Here is a 23,741-nt window from a genome sequence, read left to right as displayed (position 1 = left end):
CATTGCCACCCGATCCTGATCCCTGTTACACCAAGAGACTGATGCCATATCTTCCTGAATGGGAATTGATTACGTCGGACTCTTGGGTCTTATCCATCATTGGACAGGGGTATGGGTTGGAGTTTATGGCCAGGGCTCCATGCATGTTAACTGCAGAGGCGTTCACTAATACGATGCCTGAATTAGAGATGGAGATTCAATCTCTAATGAATAAAGGGGCAATTGAGGAAATGTCTGGTTTGCCTGCTATGACCGATCTGGCCGCCATTACCAGCAGCAACAGTATGCCTACTCGAGGCCCTTCCAACCCTACCAACCTCACCAGCCCAAGAGGCGATCCTACCGACAGAGGCCACCTCAACCTCATGCTCAATGCAATAGATATGCCCAAGGCCCCGGGAAGCAGTTTTGACTTCCGGCACTGCCACCCGATCCTGATCCCTGTTACACCAAGAGACTGATGCCATATCTTCCTGAATGGGAATTGATTACGTCGGACTCTTGGGTCTTATCCATCATTGGATAGGGGTATGGGTTGGAGTTTATGGCCAGGCCTCCATGCATGTTAACTGCAGAGGCGTTCACTAATACGATGCCTGAATTAGAGATGGAGATTCAATCTCTAATGAATAAAGGGGCAATTGAGGAAATGTCTGGTTTGCCTGTTTTTCGTGGTTTCTTCTCGAGATTCTTTCTAGTACCAAAGAAAGATGGTGGTCTACGACCTATTTTGGATTTGCAGGGTTTAAATCTATATCTCTGATCTTCTAAATTTAAGATGGTCACCCTTTCAGAGGTCTTGTCTCTTCTCTCCCAGGGGGACTGGTTTGCGGTCCTGGACCTGAAAGATGCTTATTTCCATGTGGGAATTAGAAAGGACCATAGGAAATACCTGTGTTTTAAATACCATGATAGGGTGTATCAATACACTGTGTTACCCTTCGGTTTGGCTACTGCCCCTAGGGTGTTCACCAAATGTATGGCCCCTGTAGTTGCTTACCTGAGGACACTGGGTTGCTCTATTTTCCCGTACTTGGATGACTGGCTTTTGTCGGCACCATCGGAAGATAAGCTGAGAAGGGATGTCACCTTGGTCACTACGGTCTGTCTGCGACTGGGCCTAGTGATAAATACCGCCAAGTCTAAGCTGGTACCATGTACAAAGTTGTCCTATATTGGGGCAGACCTCGACTCTATATTCAGTAGAGCGACCTTGCCCCTTGACAGGGTTAGAAAAATTTGCTCCATGGTCTCGCTGTTCTCTAGGAATAGATATCAGACTGCCAGGGGTATTCAAAAACTTCTGGGACACATGGCTGCTGCCACAGCAGTAGTCCTGTTTGCCCGCCTTAATATGCGGAGCTTGCAAAATTGGTTTGTGAGACACTTTAACCCATTTTTACATTCTCCAAGCCGACGTTTCGCTTTCCCTCGGTCAGTGCTTCGCTCCTTACTTTGGTGGACCTTGGGTTCTAACCTCACTTGTGGCGTCAGTTTTGGACCCCAGTATTGGGAGCTGAGTGTTACGGATGCTTCCACATATGGTTGGGGAGCGTACTGTGGCTCCCTTTCTATTCATGAGGTTTGGGGGCATTCTAAGCAATCACTTCATATTAATGTGTTGGAACTTAGGGCTATTCTCTTCGCTCTTGTCTCTTTTACAGCTCTCGTCAGGAACAAGAGTGCAGATTCGTACAGACAATACCACTGCAATGTGTTATGTAAACAAACAAGGCGGAACTGCATCCTTAACCCTGTGGGCAATTGCAAATGGTGTGACCCTGCACGCTATTCATGTAGCAGGAACCGACAACTCCAGGGCGGATGTGCTCAGCAGAATGGTGCTCTCCAATCACAAGTGGTCGCTGAATATGGTGTACCTCGAGCCTGTGTTTCTGCTGTGGGGTTTTCCAGATATGGATTTGTTTGCCACAATGGAAAATGCAAAAGCCCCGTTTTTCTGTTCCCTTGCAGGGAGCGACCCCCACTCTATGGGGGATGCCTTCCAGTTAGTTTGGACAGGTCGCCTCTACTACATGTTCCCGCCAATTCCCCTCATTGCCAAGGTGCTCTGCAAAGTTCAGCAGGACAACACAGATTGTATTCTAGTCACCCCGTATTGGCCAAGGCAGATTTGGTGGGCAAAACTTCTAGAGCAGTCCAGACGGATGTTCATGTCCCTTCCCTTGGCCCCAGATATCCTGACATGGGGAACTCTATTCCATCATGACCCTGAGAGGCTACGTTTGACGGCTTGGAGAACATACCCTCAATAAATAATTTTTCTGAAGAGGTTAGGTCAGTTTTGCTTAATGCTAGGAGACCGTCCACTAGGCTCTCTTACAAGGCTAAGTGGGCACATTTTTTCAAGTGGGTTCAAACTAAGGGGTACTTACCTGACTCCTGCCCCCTCTACGCTGTCCTGGATTATTTATGTTACCTAAGAACACAAGGGCTGGCTACGTCCTCTCTCAAGGTGCATTTGGCTGCCATTTTGGCCTTTCATCAACAGGTTGAGGGAACCTCAGTATTCTCGCACAAGCTCTCTCAGAGGTTTCTGAAAGGGATGATGAATTTATATCCTCCACTGTTGCACTCTGTCCCACAGTGGTCCTTGTCCCTTGTGCTGTCGCAATTAATGTTGCCACCATTTGAGCCTTTGGCGACATGCTCTCTGAAACTTCTATCTTGGAAAGTTTGTTTTCTCGTTGCTGTTACATCTGCGAGAAGGGTAAGTGAGTTGTCTGCACTAAGAATTGACCCACCGTTCTTGCAGTTCCACCCAAATAGGGTGGTTTTGAGGCCATGTATAAAATTTTTGCCTAAGGTGGTGTCATCTTTCCATATAGTACAAGACATTACCTTGCCCATTTTTTTCCCGAACCATCAGTCGGGTGGGGAATGGGCCTTGCATTCCTTGGATTTGAAGTGTGCCCTGTCTTTCTATCTAGATAGGACTAGGTCCTTTAGAAGCAACGAGCACCTGTTCATTTGTTTTGCAGGTAGCAATAAGGGTAAGAGAGCTTCTTCTCAAACCATCTCTAGGTGGATCGTTTCTGCCATTCAGAAGGCATATAGTCAGGCCAAGGTACCTTGCCCCTTGCAAGTTAGGGCGCACTCCACGAGGTCCCAAGCTTCATCTGCAGTGTTTCTGAAGGGGGTCCCTTTAGCGCATATATGTAAGGCTGCAACTTTGTCTTCATCTGACACTTTTATTAAACATTATGCAATTGATGTCAACACTTCTCAGGATGTGGCAGTGGCCAAGGCAGTGCTGCATTCTTTGTTTGTGTAATTCAATAATGATGATAAAGCAAGGAGGAGTTTTTTGGGTGATTACTGTTGTATTGTGTGTTCTTATAAGATGTCATTTTAGTCTGACTTTCATGTTTGTTTTTTATTGATAATAAACGGTGTACTTCTTCTGCAGAGTTCTCACCCGCCTCCTTTTATTGTGTCCGGAGCTTGGTACTCTCCCCATGTGGGGATGCACAGAAGAACGAAAATGAATGCGGGGTTTACATACTTGTAACTGTTGTTCATTGAGTTCTTCTGTGCAGACACACATCCCTCCCTCCTGCCCCGCTGTGAACTCTCAGATGTGGAATGGTGGGGTTCGCGGCGGCTCAGGAGAACTGAGGGAGAGGGGGTCGCCCCGCCCAGGTCACGTGCCCTGTTTAGGCGGGAAAGGTGGTTGGACTACGTGACTGGCCGGTGGCGACCCCTAGCAGAGCTCTTTGGAAGCTATCGGATACCTCCGTCGGCAGGCCTGCGCTTGTGCAGTCCCCATGTGTGTCTATATCATGTAAAGCTATATCATGATGCAGTATGTTTAACACGGATGAAGGAATGGGTGAACTTAGCTAATCAAAAATTGTTAGCTCTAGAGGGTTTCAATAATGTATTTGGATGGCATGCGTATTTATGGTATGAGAAGCATAAACTGGACGGTATGTTCCAGCACCATTATGTAAGAGGGGATATATTTAAGATTTGGCAAAAATATTAAAAAATTGTAGGGGAGAAAAGACCATTGTGGATTGTCCCAGCAGAAGTGATAAGCCCACGTTCAGAATATAATGGAGAAGAATGGCTAACATATAAAGAATTATTGACGGCAGAAGGGAATGTCTACAAATTGAAGAGTCAAAAAGATCTACCATTCGAATATGGGTGGTTACAATATAGACAAATTAATGATATATATGAAATTGATAAAAGGAAGGTGGGGTTTAGGAAAAAGAATTCAGAACTAGAGGAGTTATTGCTAGGAGAGGGACCAAAGATGATCTCTAAGATATATAAATTGTTACTGAAATGGGACACAGAAGATGAAGTAGTTAAGACGCAGATGGTGAAATGGGCAATAAATTTTAATAGAGAAATAACGATGGAGGCCTGGGAATATATGTGGAAAAATATGTTAAAAATATCAACATGTGTCAACATACGAGAAAGTTGTTATAAAATGTTGTATAGATGGTATTTGACGCCAAAAAAGTTGGCCAATATGAGTAAAGATATGTCAAATAAGTGCTGGAAATGTAAACAACATGAAGGCTCCTTTTATCATATGTGGTGGTTATGTGAAAAAGCTAAATCCTTTTGGGCTAAGATTCATGAGAAAATGGGGCAAATTTTGAAGGTTAATTTGAGTAAAAATCCGGAACTGTTACTGTTAGGATTAAATATGGAAAAGATTAATGCTAGAGATAGAACATTGTTATTTTATATGATTGTGGCAGCAACGTTGTTATATGCAAAATACTGGAAACGAGAAGATACCGGAAATTGAAGAATGGATTCAAAAACTGTTATACATGGCGGAGATGGACAAAATGACGAGAAAACTGAGAGAACAAAACTCAAAAGAATTTCAAGAAGACTGGCAGAAAATGAAGGATTACTTAGAAAATGAATGGGATGTAAAAGGAAAATTAGTAACCTTTGATAACTACTGGAAGATAGATATTAAGTGACTTTACCTGTACTCAAAAGGATTAGATGTAAATTAGATGTAATGAGCGGGGATAGAACGGTTCTAACGCTGTTGGAAGTCAAAATAAAAGGGGGGAGGGAAGGGTGGGGCGCATACACTAGTTAAGGGAAGAATAATTAATGTTTTTATATTGGATGTATATGCTAACCTAACAAAATAAATAAATAAAAATTAAAAAACCACTTAATTTTTTAAAACCAATGAAGTAAGCATCTGCAGACTGAAGATTGTAAAACTTCTTAATTTGTTCTTGATACTGAGCAGAAAAGATGGCAGAATACTTGATGTAGTATTGCAAATTCAGTTCTCTTAAAAGAGCTTTTGCTTTTGTAAATTGATTATGTAATATATCCAGTTTAATATGGGTAAAGCATGATCTGTTCTTTATTAGGACCTTAATACAAGTCCAGTTTCTCTTTTGCCAAATGTAAAAAGTGATCTCTCACCCCCACACATAGAAACTGGATGGTTTGTTTACACTGCCTGGTACCTGAGAAATCCTGTAACCTTGTTCACTCTGCAACTGATAATCAGCAGGAAGCTGCAAAACCTCGCGAAGTAATGACTCCATGAGTTCAATTAGCCTCTTTGGCTCTGACATTCCAGACTCTTCTGTTAATCCAAGAATACAAATATTTAGACGCTGGATATAAGTCTCTAAATGAGAAATTCAGTTAGAGAGAACATTATGTGAAGCTGAGACAGCCGTCTCATAAGCGATGGTTTGGTCTTCCACGGCAGCGTATCTTTCCTTTCCAGTTCATTGTTGAATGTTATAAGCCCACCTATCTCAAGTTGATAGTAAAGGAAAATGCAGTACAGTAAATATAATCAAATTACCACTGCATCAAAGAAGATAGGTCCACATCAATGCATAACACACAGAAGAGATAGGAACTGCACAGCGTTGCTTCTGATTACTCCGACATCTTTACCAGAAGTCCAGATTATTATTATTGTTCATATATTTTTATATTACAGACCACCATTTTCATATGCAGAGTTACTTTTCATGTCTTCCCTACAGTGTGTATGTAATTTTATATGTACTCAAACTTTCAGTAGTGCAGAAATGTAGTTTTGGAATACCAAAAAGCCACATAGGTCAGGGGAGCACAGTGAGTGGGGCAACTAAACAAAACCTTTTGCTTACAGAAGAGGGAGGGGGTGATTTTGCCCAGTTGCCTCTCCTCAGTGCAGCCATTCCCACCTTAACATATTTAGTCTTTTGTCCACCTAGATCCCATGGCTACAAGAAATTTCCAAGGGTCAAAGAGGAAGAGAATGAGAGTGAGAGGGAACTCTGCATCTACCATCCTGCTGACAGTTGGCTGGATAAAATCCAGTGTTCTGGCAGCCAACTGTTACTACAGGGGAGAGAAAAAATGTAGTTTTGAGCACAGAGGTAGCTATGAGCTCACTGCCTGTAACTTCATGCTAACCTTTCTCTGTGTTATGTACATGTGTACCAAATTGCATGGAGAAAGTTGGCTGTGTGAATTGGCCCCAGAATCATTTAATGGTTCTTCACTGAGTGTGTGAACTATCACAATTGAAATAATTTTTTGTTTGAGATATAAGTCATCACTTAATACTCGTTTCATCAGGTAATATACGGTATGAACTCATCCTCCATCCAGCCTTAACTAATTTCCTCTGGTTAATATATTGTTTCAGGTCAGGCTCAGGAAGCTGAAACCAAAGAGTCCCATCTGAAGGCTGAACTGAGAAGACATGAGATTAACGTACCTCAGAAAGATGTTGTATGGCTTTTTTCCCTCTTAATGATCAAACCATTTTACAAATACTCATTAAGATAAATTCCATTCAATTATTGTCACAACAAAGGATCTAAACAAAGTATTTTTTAAAAAGCATACATTCCTTTACTTCATGACTAAATAGGTACCTAACAAATTTGGAATAAGAGCTTGAAATAATAGCTTCGTTCATTCTTTTCCCCCCAAACTATACTTATTTCCAAACTACAGAAGCTGTTGCTGTCTTATCTTGTTTTTGGAACCCACACAGGTCATCTTAAAAACTTCACTCCATCTTCTTCTCTAATCCATGCTGCAAAAGGGCACATTTGCATCCCTTTACTTATTGTGACCCATGTCATGGAAATTGACATTGCAGAAAATTCTCTTAAAATCTAACCTGATGTCAATCATTCCTGTCCAGTCTAGCTTCTTGTCATTTAGAATGGGTTGTTAGTTTATGCCACTAGAAATGACAAAAAGGGATGTTTTGCAGTAATATGTTTAAGGAATTTGTGTCCACCCTTCCTATGTTCAGAGTGGATCATTAAAAAGTACAAAATTGAGACAAAGCATCTAAATAAAACTTAGAGACAAAATGAGTGGCAGGAGTTGATCCACATGATGATCACCTGCACAAAAAGTGTTTGCCACAAGGAGCGACTGTAGCACATGGCAACTGTCATATGTAAAGAAGGAGGGAGAATATTCGCAGTTTAGGCATACCAGAACATGTCTGTCTAGGATTCTGTTTATTAGGAGCTTGCCAGAATATATGTCGGCATAATTATACCAGCATTGCTGCTAATCAGCATTTAAGCTACATTGTTAAATAATTTTTTATATACAATTAAACTTGCAAATATTTGAGAGTGCACCTTCCTACTTACATTAAACTTATAAAATTTAATGTCTCATATATAAATAAAATAATATTTTGTAGTTTTTGCAAATTAATTTTATTCTGCTGGTTGAATTTGAAACACACTATTTATAGTGGATATCTTTCCTTATATTGTTGAAGGCTTTCCTTTTCTTGGTTGCTGTGTCATATCATTGTTTTGTGATGAAGCCAATCATTTAGAATAGTGTAGTTGAAAAGGGAACACATTCCAAATTCTATTGCAGAAGTCTTATAGAGAAAAGTATAATGCTCCCCCTTTCTGTCCTTTTAAGACCAGCTGGAAAAAGACATTGCATTAGTATCTGAGTAGACTCATAGCAAGCCCTGATAACAATTATAACCAAGCGAGTATCTGTAATACTAGTAACAGTGTTACTGTCTTAATTTTCAGCTTCAATATGTTGATACTCTTCTGAAAGAGAAGATATCTGAGCAGGAAGAAATAAAAAGGCAACCTAGAAGGACATGTGCAGTTGTCAACTATCCCAGATGCAGCCAAGATGTTTTAGGAAAGGTAAACATATCCTTAATTCTGTACAGAGCAAGTATTTATCTAAAACATTTAAATGCTGCTTTCCCTATCCAAAATAGGGTCTCCAAGGTGATGAACAACAGATAATTAGAACAAATAATTTAAAATGCATATATGAACAGATAATTTAAACTGCATCTATACATACAATTTTTAAAAAAGAGACTTAAAACACACACACAACCAGGGAGTTTACTGGGGGTATGCCAAACAAAACAGTGATGGAAGACAATGACAAAGGGAGATAAATGAATCTTCCTGGGGAGAGATTTCCAAAGTTTTGGTACCATAACCTAGAAGCCCTTTCTCAGGTTGCCACCCATCTAGCCTCAGATAGTGGGGCACCCAAAGCATAACCTACGAAGATGACCATAATTGACAAATAGTTCCATAAGGGCGAAGGTGGTACATAAGATACACTGGTCCCACACTGTATAGGGCTTTAATGGTCAATACTAGTACCTTGAATTCGGCCCAGAAGCAAAATGGGGATCACTGTTGATGGAAGAAGACTGAAATGATATGATCTCTACAACCCACTCCAGTTAACATTCTGGCTGTAGCTTCTGTACCAACTGCAGCTTCCAAACAGTCTTCAAGGTCAGCCCTACACGGAGTTCATTGCAGTAATCTAGATGTTACTAGGGCATGCACTACAATGGCAAGATCTCTCCCACACAGGAAGGGCCGCAACTGGCTCACCAGCTGGAGCTGGTGAAAGGCGCCACTGGCCACCACTGCTACCTGTTTATTGAGCGGGAGGTCCAGAGTGCAAACCCATCCAGAACAGCAGATATCCTCATTCCTGGATCAACCCCCGCCCCCACTAGTAACACAGTACTAAAGATGCTACATCTTAGTTCCTTGTTTGACTGTGTTTTATTGTTTTATTATTTTATACGGTTTTAAGTTATATTTTATATATTTTATAGTATTTTATGGTATTTATATATTAATTTGTTATAATTGTTATACTATGATATTGTGACCCGCCCTGAGCCTGCTTGCGGGGAGGACGGGATATAAATCCAATATATAAATAAATACATAAACATCCATTTCGTCAGGATTAAGTTTCAGCTTGTTAGCCCTCATCCATCCCAAAACTGTGTTAGTCCTTGGCGGGTAAAATCTCCAAGTTCATCGACAATCTTCCTGTGCAGTCCCACATGGGGAACTGCGCACGCGCAGGCCTGCCGATACCAGAAAATTTCCAAAGCTCAACGCCACTAGGGGGCGCTCCCGCCTCTCTGCGCGCCTGCGTGGCCGTTTTCCCGCCAAAACGGCTCCTAAGAGGCGGAGCGTCCCCCACATACCCTCAGTCTTGTTTTCGCCACCGATCGAAACAGGTTTCCTGGCTCGTTCACCGCGATGTCCGAGACTGCACTTTTTAAAAAAGGTGAGTCCCGTGGAGGAAAGATGACGAGATCGGATGGCCATTCGTGCTGTCTTTACTGCCTAGGAGAGACGCATAACACCCAGGTGTGCAAGCACTGTCGGGTGTTTACGTCGAAGGCTGGAGCAGAGCGGGCGGGTCGTTTACATGCGTCCCTTTGGAAGCGGGCGATGGCGGTTCATGATCCATCTACTGAACTTGCAAAGGTGCCAGAAAAATCTGCCCCACGACCCTGCCCTGGTTCGACCAGCTCTCGAGCCTCTCATTCCCGCCCTTCTCCAAGTCAGTCGGAACCGAGGCCTTCGGAGTCGCAGGCTGTCCCGGCGCACAGCACTTCGAAACCAGCCGTCGCCAGTACGGAACCGTCGGTTCCGAGGTCCCATCGGAAGCATCCGTCATCATCGAAGACGCCCTCGAGAGCTTCACGAGATCCTCTGGAACCGACCCCTCCTTGGAGTAGAACACCTTTGATTCCGAGAGCAACTCCTTTGGACCCGGTTCCATCGGAACCATCTTCAATTCCAAGAAGTCGGGATTCGACGGGGGACAAGGAGAAGAAGAAGAAGTGCTAGCACTCCTCCAAGAGCGATGCAGCGGTACTTGAGAGCATCATCTCTACTCCACCCGTTCCCGCTGAAGCTCGTCCTATGCCATCGAGTGAGACCCATCGGGGTTCGGGTGACCATCGCTCGCCCCGAAGCCCTCGGAACCGAGCAAGCTCGGTGGACGACGTTATAATTCTGGACAAGCCACCCACGCCATCAGGGCGGCTGCGGTCTACTTCTCAAGACCCTCGTTCCTCGAGATCTTCTGAGTGCAGCAGGGGTCGGACTCTACACCGACGCAGTCCCCAGTCATATAGAAGTAGGTCCCGGGATAATTGTTATAGTGAGGAACCTGCTTCTTCCATCTATTGGGGTCGATCTTCTCCTGATTCCGATTGTTTATACCAACAGGACTCTCGGACCCCTTCGTTCCGAGACTATACTTACAACGACCCTCGGGGGACACCGCAGTACTACGAACAGGAGCGTCCTCAGAGCTGAGCTCGCTATAGCGTATCCCCCTTGTCTGATTCACCTGTCAGAGACATAGGGCCTGCTGAGGAGGCTTCACCAACTGACGATTTCAGAGCCTATAATGATCTTTTGCAGAGGATGGCTAAGGCCCTGGACATTGAGGTGTCGTCTACTGAATCTAAATTCACTGACAAGATTCTCCAACATATCTACTCAGGCTCTACACCGACGGTGGCCTTTCCACTTATCAATGGTTTTGCCGACCTCTGGAAGGGTCTACACCCTAAACCGGCTTCCACTGTAGCCACCAACCGTAAGGTGGAGAATTTGTACCGACTTAAGGATGATACCCACCCATTTTTGTCGGTCCATCCGCCTCCTTCTTCACTTGTCACCGAAGAAATGCAGACTAGACCCAAATGGGTCGATGTCTGTCCCGGCCGACAAGGATAGCAGACGCATAGATGCTATGGGTCGGAAGGTCTGCACTTCAGCCGCTTTTGGAATCAAAGTGGCTAACTATGCGGCCATGATGGCTTCATACCAGTTATTACTCTGGAAGAAAGTAGCTGCCTTCATCCCCAAACTCCCAGATGACCAGAAGGTCTTCCTTCGAGTGATCCAAGAGGAGGCGGTGAGGTTATCCAGGCATCAGATCAATGCGAGCCGAAGTGCAGCGGATACTTCAGCGAGAGCATTGCTATTGGCCGTGGTCCTCCGCCACTATGCCTGGTTACGTACCACAGCACTTCCTCCAGACACAAGAAATAAAGTGGAGGACCTTCCTTTCGAAGGGACTACTCTTTTTTCGGAGAGGACGGATGAGTACCTCTCGAAGAAACAGACTGGCAGGCTGACAGCAAAGTCGTATGGGGTGCTGCACCAAACTCCCTACCAGGCTGCGAGACCGTATCACAGGTTGTTCCAACACTATTGTCAGCAGCGCTATCAGCCCTATCAGGGGTACGGCTATCAATCACGGAGGTCATACCAAAGTCCTCAACCTGCCTATAACAGGCGTAGGCAGAACCAGAGGGGTCGGGCCGGCTCACACCAACAGCAGCAGCCGAAGGACCAACCTCCGATACAGAAAAATTTCTGACAATTACAGGGCTCTGACCCATTTTTCAGAGTCAGACTGAGTTCCTATTTGGCCGCTTGGCGTTCCATTTCTAATGACGTTTGGGTGTTGTCTGTTGTTGAAGTTGGATATAAAATAGTGTTTGTTGAGTTACCTTATTTACGTCTCCCTGTCTTTACTTCTGATCCACCCAAAAACGAGGTCCTGGTTGAATTGACCACATCGTTGCAAAAAGGGGCCATTGAGAAAGTCCCAAAGTCGGAGTCTTGGTTGGGTTTTTACTCTAACCTATTTATGGTAGAGAAAAAGGATGGTGGTCTGACACCCATCCTGGATCTCAGAACCCTGAATAAGTTGGTTCGGGTTTGAAAGTTTAAGATGGTCACTCTTCAGGTGGTTTTGGCATTAATACCCCCTAACTCTTGGTTTGCAGTCTTGGACCTCAAAGACGTTTACTTCCATATCTCTATATTTTCAGAACATAAAAAATTTCTCTGCTTCACATATGGTGACCGTATCTATCAGTACAGAGTGCTGCCTTTCGGGCTGGCATCCACCCCGAGAGTTTTTACAAAGTGTATGGCCATGGTAGTGGCCCATTTAAGACTCCAAGGGTGTTGTATTTTCCCATACCTTGATGACTGGTTACTAGTAGGGGATTCCCCTAGTCAGGTCACGAAGCAGGTGACTCTAACGTTAGAGGTATGCCTGAAGTTGGGGTTATTCGTGAATCATAAAAAATCACAGTTGACCCCTGTTAAGAAGATTCAATTTATTGAAGTGGTTCTGGATGGTTCCAGAGATGTGGGGGTTTTGCCTGAAGATAGAGCACACAAAATTAAAACCCTTATAAACAGATTAAAGTGCTGTTGCTTTCAACCCGCTATAGTACTGCAGTGCCTGCTGGGGTGCATGGCGTCTACAACTGCAGTCGTACCTTTGGCCAGACTCCATATGAGACCACTTCAAATGTGGTTTAATTCTTTTTTCTCCCCTGAACGAGATTTACAGAGTAAAAAGTTTTCTGTACCCCGGAGGGTGGTGTCTTCTTTGGAATGGTGGTTGAATGATTCAAACCTCTTTGGTGGTGTGCAATTTGGTTATAAACAACCACAGGTTACGGTCACTTCGGATGCCTCACTTCTGGGTTGGGGGTCCCATTGTGAGGGCGCTTATGCCCATGGTGTCTGGTCAGAGGATGAGGGTAAAGAGCATATTAACTTGCTGGAGTTAAGAGCAATCTTTTATGCTCTGGTTTCCTTTTCAGATGCCATCCAGAACAAGTCCGTGCAGATCTTGACGGACAATATGACGGTGATGTGTTACGTGAACAAGCAGGGCGGAACAGCATCGGTGTCCCTGTGCACCAAAGCGGTGAAACTGTGGCAGTGGGCCCAGGAACACTCGATGTGGCTGCAGGCTGTGCACATCCCAGGGGAGTCGAACTCCTTGGCGGATCACTTGAGCAGACTTCAGGGGGACCAACACGAGTGGTCTCTCCGGGAAGAGAACCTTCTCCCTGTCTTTGCTATGTGGGGGTCCCCGGGGATAGATCTCTTCGCTTCAGAAGAGAACTTCAAGGCCCGGGACTATTGTTACAGGGGAGGAGTGGGACAAAAATCTCTTGGGGACGCGTTTCAGCTCAGGTGGTGGGGTCACCTGTATTACGCGTTCCCACCGTTTCCGCTGCTGGCCAGGACCATCAGCAAGATTCAGCGGGACAGAACATCTGTCATCCTGGTAGCCCCGTTCTGGCCACGCCAGCCGTGGTTCCACTCCCTTCTACAGATCCACGTTCAATCCTTCGAGCTTCCGGTGGTTCCAGATCTCCTTTCCTGGAGGGGGGTCTTCCACCACAACATCGAGAAGCTGAAGTTAACAGCTTGGCTCATCAGGCAGGATTCTCCTTCTCCTCGGCCGTAACCCATGTTCTGGAGAATGCTAGACGTCTGTCGACCCAGCAGTCGTATACACTTAAGTGGAACAAATTTACAGATTGGTGTCACAGGAAAGGGATTGAATCTTGGCAGTCTTCCCTTCCAGAGATCCTGGATTTTTTATGGGAGATTAAACAGACAGGACTGGCTAACAGCTCAGTAAAAGTACACTTGGTGGCCATTTCCGCTTTTCACCCTTCTATTGATAGGAGATCGGTATTCTCACACTATACGTCCAGGTTGTTTTTAAAGGGGTTGAATAATCTTTTTCCCCCTGTGAGAGCCATTGTGCCACAATGGTCACTGCCTTTGGTCTTATCACATCTAATGTCGAGACCCTTCGAGCCTTTGGCATCATGTTCCTTGCAGTTCTTGACCCTAAAGGTGGCCTTTCTGGTGGCTATCACCTCTGCCAGGAGGGTAGGAGAATTGGCAGCATTATCTTGTGACCCACCATATTTGAAAATACACAATGAAAAGGTGGTTCTTAGAACCAAACTAGAGTTCTTACCTAAGGTGGTGTCTAACTTTCATTTGTCTCAAAACATTGTGTTGCCAGTCTTTTTTTCCTTCGAATACCTCGAGGGCTGAGAGAGTCTTACACTTCCTAGATGTTAGAAGGGCACTCCTCTTTTATTTAAACAGGGTAAAGCCTTTTCGTTTGGATTCCAATTTATTTGTTTGCTTTGCGGGGCACAAGAAGGGAAAGAGAGCCTGTTCACAATCTATTTCTCAATGGGTAGTACAAACCATATTGACATGTTACAGGTCAGCGAACTTACCTTGTCCCCTAGAGGTGCGTGCTCACTCCACTAGAGCACAGGCATCGTCAGCAGCACTGCTAAGGGGTGTTCCCCTCCATGACATTTGTAGAGCAGCAACTTGGGCCTCTGCTGATGCATTTGTGCAACATTATGCCCTGGACATTTTGGACAGAAGGGAGATGGCAGTAGGCACTGCGGTTCTAAAATCGATGTTTCTGTAAAAAAAAAGAAAAAGAAAAGAAACAGAGGAGGAAATAATTGAAAAGGAAAGTGTGAGGTGACAGACCTGTTAGGATGAGTACATTTTTTTGATGATGGTATATTTGTTGTCTTGAGTTGTAGGTTGTGTTGCATCTAATAAACACGTTTTTACTTACCTCTTCCCAAGTGTTAAGCTTTGTAATCTTCCCATGTGGGACTGCACAGGAAGACCGTCGATGAAAAACAGGTTTTACTTACTATAACTGTTGTTCATCTAGGTCTTCTGTGCAGGCACACATGCCCTCCCTCCTTCCCCGCTAAATCTCTTGGTTTTTTCCTTGCAGTATGGCGGCGAAAGAGGACTGAGGGTATGTGGGGGACGCTCCACCTCTTAGGAGCCGTTTCGGTGGGAAAACGGCCATGCAGGCACGCAGAGAGGCGGGAGCGCCCCCTAATGGCGTTGAGCTTTGGAAATTTTCCGGTATTGGCAGGCTTGCGCGTGCGCAGTTCCCCATGTGTGCCTGCACAGAAGAGCTAGATGAACAACAGTTATAGAAGTGACATGAATGGGGTTGGTGATGTTAGTTATAGGGAAGGTTCCCATCAGGCTGAGGACCATTAAAGCTTTGGGCGCAAAATAGCCAGGGGGGTTGAAAGGGAGAAGTTAGGTTTAGGCTAGAAAGAATGAAATCATCTCAGTTCCCAAGAAAGATACATTTCGAACTGGCCGCAGCCAGCCTTCAAGGACACTTCTGGAGGCAGCGAGGAAAGAGAAAGTAAATACTTGTGAGATAACCTACTGCCTTAACATCAATAAGAAACGTCTTATGCTCTCAGAGGACCAGTACATAATACAGAATACTTTCTTGGCATACTTTTCTGTGCAGCTTTTTGTCCCTTTTTAGGCTATGGCAAAATGGGGTGGGCAGAGATTTTCAGCAGTCTTAGCACAGATAGCCATGCCTCAAGATTGAAGCTGACATCCCACCCTTCTGTCTGAACTGAAGGTGTGGGGGTATTCTTCCCCTACTAGTTAGAACTCTCTGACCCCCTCTCCCAGATTTGATGTTTTAAATTTTATGTACCAGATCGCACACTTAGCACAGATTGAAGATAATGAAGCAGCAAAGGTTATCTCATGGCATTTGGCGAGTGACATGGACTGTGTAGTCACCCTGACAACTTCCGCTGCTCGTCGTATCTTTGATGAAACTCAAGGCCGACAGCAGGTGTTGCCTCTTGATTCTATTTACAAGAAGAATCTTCCAACCTGGAACAGGTAAAATGTGTTTTCTTGCTAATTTAAGTAATTTTTAATAGTTAAGAGCCAATTATAATTATAATTGTTATAATAATATAATATAATATAATATAATATAATATAATATAATATAATATAATATAATATAATATAATATAATATAATATAATATAATATAATATAATATAATATAATTATATAATTATAATAGTTATAATAGTTAAGAGCCAATTATAATAATATGAACATGTTCAGGTATGTTTGTTATTAAGTTGTATGTGGCTGAAAAATCACATGGTATGCATCTTTTATAAACTGGCAGCCCAGTCTTTTATCCATATTTCCTCAGTGGGACTTACTCCATTGTAAACGCACATAAAATTTGAGATGAGTTCTACAAATACTCTTCCAAGTAAAAACTTTCAAGCTAGTTTCTTCGAGAGCCAAAGTAGACATGACAGCAGCAGATCCATGTGCTTAAATATGAAGCATTCCAAATTATGTAGAAATAGGCATGGATCCAGTTTTAACAGCAAAGGAGATGCACTGTTAAAGAGTGTAGAACTTCCACCATTCAGAGGAATGGTGCAAGGGAAAGCGTTAACTGCCTCTCCTCCCCAGTGTCATGGTCCTGTTTCATATCAGAACGATTCCAACTGTTGGGCATTGAGGGATATGATCATGGATCCCTAACACATGAAACTTGGCCCTTAGCTAGGCATACAGTAACTAGTGAAAATGATGGTACAGTGTTCTCATGCATGGAAGTAGTATTGTGGGTAAAATTGCACTACAGGTTCATCTTCGTTCTTCTGTAAAGTCCCACATTGAGGACTACGCATACGCAGGCCTGCCAACAGAAACTTCTTAGCTTCTTTAGAGTTCTGTTAGGGGCCGCTTCTCCCCAGTCACATTACTAACTTTTTCCTACCTAAAACAGGCACGTGACCTATAGGAGGAGCAACACCCCCCCCCCAGTTCTCTCTTAGCTGTTACAAAGAGAGGAACTTCGCTTCTGATTTTGTTCGTGTTTCTTCTGGTGAACTTTGTTTCTGACAGATCTTCAGTATACTTTGACTTCAGACTGGATTTTGACTTCAACTTAGCCTATCAATTCTAATTCCAGCATCTTGGACCATGTTCTCAATCTGAATCAGTTAAATGCGGCTTCGGCGAGTTAGTTCACGATGGCTGAGAAGGCCCTCTTCAAGAAATGTACCCAGTGTGGTACTAAAATGATGAGATCTGATCAGTCTGATCTCTGTCTTCTGTGTCTTGGTGAGGGGCATAAAGTTGGTGCCTGTGCCTTCTGGCAATAATTCATCCAAAAGGTCAGAAATGAAAGAGCCCAGAGACTTAAGGCCATGTTATGGGAGAGAGTCTTCTCAGGAGCCAATTCTGTGTCAGGGAAGAAATCGATCTCCAGGGGGCACTCAGCTATTTCAGATACAATAGCTGACAAGCCCTTGGCCACTCCGGACTAACATTCTAGGGCAGGATCCATCACCTCCATCAAATTGACTCCGAGATTGGATCTGACGGCCTTAAAATCTCCAGTTCCGCATACTTCTTCAGAACCGAGATCTTCTTCAGAGCCCCCTGCGAAGTGGTTGAAAAAGGTGAAGCATTCGTCCAAGACCAGCTGGACCCGAGACCTTCAAAGTCGGTCAAGGGAACATTGTTCTGAGGACAAGATGATCCTTGTTCTTCCCAGGACTCCATCTCCTCATCTCCATTCACCCAGCCATTCTTTGTCAGCTGGGACCAACCCCACTCTGATGTCTGAACAACAGAACAAGGATTTGAGTCTGCTTCCTTTGCTAAGCTGGCTCCAGTGAGTGAGTCATCGGGTCGGATCCAAGGTATAACTCCCAGGGTGAGATCTTCAGCTCCGAGTTAACATACTTTTTTTCTTACTCTGCTTTTCTGACCTATAAGTCTTAAGTAGTAACTGAGAATATGAGGAAGAAAGGAAGAATTCGGGCCAGAGAAAATTAGTCCATAAACTACAAAAAGAGTGATTTCTTATAAGATGCCCAAATTCCCATGACCTAAACTAAAAATTTGGCTAAAATGAGTAAATTTTCCACTCTTGAGTATGTTAGCAATTTAGGGACTAAAATTTAGGGTGTAAAATCTGTCAGGGGTTTGATCTATTTTTGTCTCGCCTTGTTGTACCATGGACATTCAAATAAAACATGGGTTACAGATTCGATAACACCCACACCAGAGGAGAAAGGTATACTCAGAATGAGGCCTTCAGAGACTGCAGAAGATAGTACATTTAGTCTTACAAGCATAGTTGCTCGTCTATATTTAGGAACTGTTAAGCCAAACAAATACGTTGGAATCATAAAACTTGATCCCCATATAAAGGGAAGAACAGACTGTCTGAGCTCTACAGATGGTGCCGTGAATATCTATCTTCAAAATTAATTCCTTGATGGTTTTACGAGCTGAGGACCATCCTAGAGCAGTGATTACATCCTCTGAACATTGTATAATATTCAGTTTTCCTTCAATTGCTTCGCTCCATGCACTAGAATAGTTATCATGCTTCAAATAAAACAGTAAGCTATTGTTCTCTGAGAAAATTATTTTAAGTTTCATGTTCAGAGCCAGAATCTAAGCTCTGGCTTCAATAGAATGCTGGCCTAATTCTGTTTTGAGGGCAGTACCTGCCACAAACTTCAGTATTCCACAAATCTGGCATAAAAACTGAATTAGTGGTTGATCTATAGTTTCATCTATCCTATGAATCCACACTGCTGATCTGTATAGTATTGGGGGCATTACTTTGGCATTAAAAACTGTAATTGCAGCTGGAAGGTATTGTCCACCTTTTCTATTGAAGAATTGTTTTATTGCTGCTGATGCCATCACAGCCTTACACTGGGGCTTCCAGGATAAGTGATCATAAAAAGTTGCTCCAAGATACTTGAAAGATCTGACCTGCTCCAGTTTGTTGTCTTCTAATCTCCATTTATATTTACAGTCTCTTCTTTGTTTTATAAAAACAGGAATCTTTCTTAGCAACATTAATTGACAGGCTGTGTTCCTGACTATATTTGAAAAAAGATTGTATGAGCCTTCAAAGCCCAATAGGAGATTGTGATATTAAAACTGCATCATCAGCATAGAGTAATACAGGAATTTCTAAGGCTTCCAGATTTGGCAGTTGGAATTTATCTTGTTTAAGAAAAGGTGCCAGATTGTTCAGATATAGATTAAAAAGGAGTAGAGCCATTAGGCATCCCTGCTTAATACCAGACCTCATAATAAATGTCCTTGAAAGTTGTCCCTCTGGCCCAAATCTAACCTGTCCAGATGGGCCATCATATAGCATCTGAATTAGCTATAGCAGTCTATGGTCAATTGTGGTTTTCATTAGTTTTTGCCATAAATGGGTTCTAGGGATTGAATCAAATGCAGATTTCAGGTCCATAAAGGCAACACATAACTTTCCTCTGGTATTGCGGGTATATTTTTCTCCTAGATAGTGCAGAACAATACATTGGTCAATCGCTGATGCTCCCTGGATGAAGCTTGCTTGCTCTACACCTATCACTGATTCAGAATAAATCCAGTCAGTTAACTTGCAATATGGGTAGGATGTATATAGTTTACTGATTACTGGTAGTAAACTAATTGTCCTGTAATTACAGTGGTCCATTCAATCACCTCTCTTAAAAACAGGAATAATAAGAGTGCATTTCCACGTTGCTGGAATTTCACCCATCTCGTGTGGGAAACACCAGTATTCCATCTCAGTCCTCAACTTGAGAATTGGTAATCACCAAGTTATGATGGGCAGTTACCAATTATACCTATGGAGAAGCTTTTGGACTATGTCACCAATCTCCCAGAGGATAAGAAGGCAATGTTCAACCTACTCCAAACTAAGGTGTTAAGTGTATCCAAACAGCAGATGAATGCCAGCTATCATGCTGTTGAAACATCAGCCAAGAGGATGGCTGGTTCCATACTAATTAGATGTCATTCCTGGCTAAGGTCCACCACCTTACCACTGGAGACCAGAACCAGGGTTGAGGAGATGCCCTTTGAGGGCTCAACGTTATTTGCAGCCGCTACTGACAACACTCTTTCAAAAAATTGTCAGACAGCAAAATCCCATGGCATCGTTCAGGAGCAGCGTGCCTTCAAGCCCAGGTACTTCCCTGGGCATCAATACGGCTACCAACACTATGACAGGCCATATAGACAATATCAGCAGCCACAGAACCAGTTCCACTGGTCCTACCAGCCTTCTCAGCAGGCCAGGTGAAGAGGGCAGTACAAGCAGAAACCTACGCAACCTATGTCTCAGCAGAAGGACAATCAAGGTCCCCCAAAGCAGTTCTGATTTGTTGCTGCCACACCTAACCAGAACCCATGTTTCACTGAAAGACTGTCAGCCTACTATTCTCAGTGGGATTCAATAACATCTGACTCTTGGGTCTTAGCCATTGTTGAGCATGGCTACGGGTTGGAATTTGTGGCAACACCTGATTGCACTCTGTCATCCTTGGCTGTGAACAATACTTTTTGCTTGAACTCAAGGCTGAAATTAAATCCCTGTTAGAAATAGGGGCTATTCAGGAGATTCACGATGCTGAGAGCATCTCTGAGTTTTTCTTGTTTTCTTAAGAGCATCTCTCAAGTTTTTCCTTGTTCCCAAAAAGGATGGTGGCTTATGACCCATTCTGGATCTCAGGGGTCTAAACTGGTTTTTCAAGGTGTCTAAGTTCAAAATGGTCACCCTTTCTGCTATACTCCCTTGTTGAACAGGGGTGACTGGTTTGCTGTATTAGACCTCAAAGATGCATATTTCCATGTGGTGATCAGAAGGGACCACAGAAAGTACCTCTGTTTTAAATATCACAACAGAGTGTTCTAGTACACCGTGTTACCCTTCGGGCTGTCTGTTGCTCCTAGAGTATTCGCCAAGTGTATGGCACCTGTGGTTGCTCATCTTAGAGCACAGGGCAGTTCCATTTTTCCATACTTGGGCAATTGACTAATCTCTGCTCCCTCAAGAGAGAAATTGGTCCAAGATGTCATGCTGCTGGTAAACACATGCTTGCATCTAGGACTGGGCATCAATTTTGCCAAATCTAAACTTGAACCATCTAGAACAGTGGCTTACATTGGCACCATTTTAGATGCCACAGGTGGCAGGGCTACCCTGCCACTTGAAAGAGCAAGGGCCATTCAATTCCTTGTTGCCATATTTTCAAAGAACTGATTTCCATCTGGGTGGAGAATTCAAAAATTGTTAGGCTACATGGCAGCCACCACTGTGGTGGTGCCTTTTGCCCGTTTATTATTGTGGGCAGTACAGAATTGGTTTGTCAGGAGATTTAAAGCAAGGTTGCATTCTCCTAACCATAATCTTTCCATACCAAGACAGGTGATAAGATCCCTATGCTGGTGGTCAGTGGAATCTAATCTGTTTAGAGGTGTTCCCCTTGGTACCAAACATTGTAAAAGGGTTATAATAACTGATGCTTCCACTTATGGCTGACTCTGAGAAGAAGATTCTTGTCCCTGCCCCCACTCCATCGGTTTAAATGTACACCTTAGCATTGGTAGTAAATCAAGTATACTAACATTATTTCACTTGCTCAGGAAGGTCAGTCTTTGGCGACTTGCTTCCTGGATTTGCTTTCCTGGAAAGTTTGTTTCTTGGTAGCAATAACCTCTGCAAGGAGAGTGAGTGAACTCTCTGCACTCAGGGGTGACCCTCCCTTCCTGAGAATCCACTCTGACCAGGTGGTGCTTAGACCTAGCCTTCAATTCCTTCCTAAAGTTGTATCACTATTTCATGTCTCTCAGGGTATCACCCTACCTGTGTTCTCAATCCAAAGCAGAAAGAGCACTCCATTCCCTAGACTTGAAAAGGGCACAGTCCCTTTTAGACAGAACAAAGAGGTTTCACACTGACCTGCATCTGTTTACATGTTTTGGTGGTCCAAATAAAGAGAAGAGGGCTTCAGTTCAACCTATATCCAGGTGGATTGTGTTAACAATTCAGAAAGCTTACCAGCAAGCTGCAGTGAAGTGCCGTTTACGTATCAAAGCCCATTCCACCAGGTTGCAGGCGTCTTTGTCCACCTTTCTGAGAGGAGTACTGGAGCCCACATCTGCAGGGCAGCAACTTGGTCCTCTTGAGATACTCTTGGTCCTCTTCAGATACTTTTTCTAAACATTATGCAATGGATGTGAACGCGACACAAGAGGTTGCAGTTGCAAGGGCTGTGTTACATTCTCTGTTTGACCTGATGACGTTTTGGTGTTCAACTGCCTAAAGAGGTTTAACAATATAGGTTACATTGAATTGACCTGATTCCTCAGGTTGGTTATCTGTATATTACCCTCAAAGAGTTTTCTCTACTACTGTTATACAGTTTACATGACATTCATAATTACAATTGACTTACTGTTTTTGTAATGATTGTTTATTCCTGAGGTTTCGGAATCCAAGGTAATGTAATAGTTGTATACATCTGAGGTTATGTAGTTTATGATTGCTGTTGTACAGCTTGGAATGTTTCTTTATGTTCTTTCACTTGCTAGTTGCAGTGATGCTTTAATGTTAATGAAATAAAATTGAGTTGGAGAGATTCACTCTGCCTTCTTATTGTGTATAGTTTGGTAATTTCCCAATGTGGGACTGCATAGAAGAACGAAGATGAAAACTGGGTTATACATACCTGTAACTATTGTTCATTGAGTTTTTCTGTGCAGGCACACATCCCTCCTTCCTGCCCCACTATGAACTCTGGTTGTGGTTTGTGGCGACTCAGAGAACTGAGGGGGGGGGGGTCGCTCCTCTTATAGGTCATGTTCCCATTTTAGGTGGGAAAAATGGTTAGCTACGTGACTGGGAAGAAGCTGCCCCTAACAGAGGCAGCTAAGACATTTCTCCATCGGCAGGCTTGCCCATGTGCAGTCCCCAGTGTGTGCCTACACAGAAGAACTCAATAAACATTATTTACAGGTATGTACAACCCTTTTTGTCTTCAAAAGGTTTCTGTTCCTGTATCAGTCTTAAATTATTTGCTCAATAAATATCAAGGGACCAGTTCCTTTTTAGGTTTCTAATTTCAATGTATTTTCATTTATATCTTGTCTTTTTCCCTAAGACCCGAAGTGAAGTAGGTGTCACAACCCCTTGTCCCACAAAAAGGCTGTGCGGGTCAGGAGCAAAACACTCAGTACTGGGGGGAGGGGTGAATAATCTCCCAGGATAAGGGAGCCACCACCAGTGTCTCTTAAATAACCCTCAGCTGAGGAACCAAGTATCCAGCCCTACCAGGTGTCAATCAAGAAGTCAACCTTCAAGGTAGGACATCTGCAGGTTGAGTTCCACAAAAATAATTATTTGGTAACTCTAGCCAAATAGGCCAAGAAGATACTGAATGTTGATTGAAGCTTCAAAACCCAAATAACACCAGAGAAGTATAAATAATAAAGTTTATTAAAGAATGTGCAAAAGATTACAATTATAGAAAGTGTACAAGACAGGGGGAAAAGTAAAAGTAAATAACTACCTTAAAATACTGTAGAGGCTTTTGACACAGATGTCTGACTCTTGTCAGACTAGAAGCACAAAAGTCCAGGTAGAACTCCAAAATTCAAAGACAAGGATCCTGGGCTGATACCTGTCAGGTCCAGGCATATAATGGCAGATATTCCACCAACAGCCACTCAGCGCCCAACTAACTAAAATGAAAACCCTTGCTTTATGCCAGGCTGCCCACAGCATGGTCTGATCCTGCTTGACCAATCAATGGGTGTTACATTTGACCACGTTCCTCTGCAGCTGGAGCATATTCACAGTAAGAATAACTTAACGCTCGCCCAAAGTTCCTTACATTAATGAGA

At 43.4% G+C, this 23,741-nt stretch overlaps 1 protein-coding gene across 2 annotated transcripts in view; it reads left to right on the top strand.

Annotated features, from left to right (window-relative positions):
• SMCHD1 (structural maintenance of chromosomes flexible hinge domain containing 1) overlaps nt 1-23,741 on the top strand; it is a 285,354-nt gene that overhangs the window by 198,608 nt on the left and 63,005 nt on the right. For both annotated transcript variants that reach the window (XM_054984492.1, XM_054984491.1), the window contains 3 exons: nt 6,677-6,762; nt 8,055-8,177; nt 15,682-15,872. In XM_054984492.1, coding sequence (XP_054840467.1) covers nt 6,677-6,762; nt 8,055-8,177; nt 15,682-15,872 — 400 coding nt within the window. The remainder of the gene's footprint in view (nt 1-6,676; nt 6,763-8,054; nt 8,178-15,681; nt 15,873-23,741) is intronic.

Source organism: Eublepharis macularius, chromosome 7, assembly GCF_028583425.1.
Source record: "Eublepharis macularius isolate TG4126 chromosome 7, MPM_Emac_v1.0, whole genome shotgun sequence".
Classification (NCBI taxonomy): Eukaryota; Metazoa; Chordata; class Lepidosauria; order Squamata; family Eublepharidae; genus Eublepharis; species Eublepharis macularius.
The sequence above is the reverse complement of the archived record's forward strand: the minus strand, read 5'-3'. Positions and strand labels throughout refer to the sequence as shown.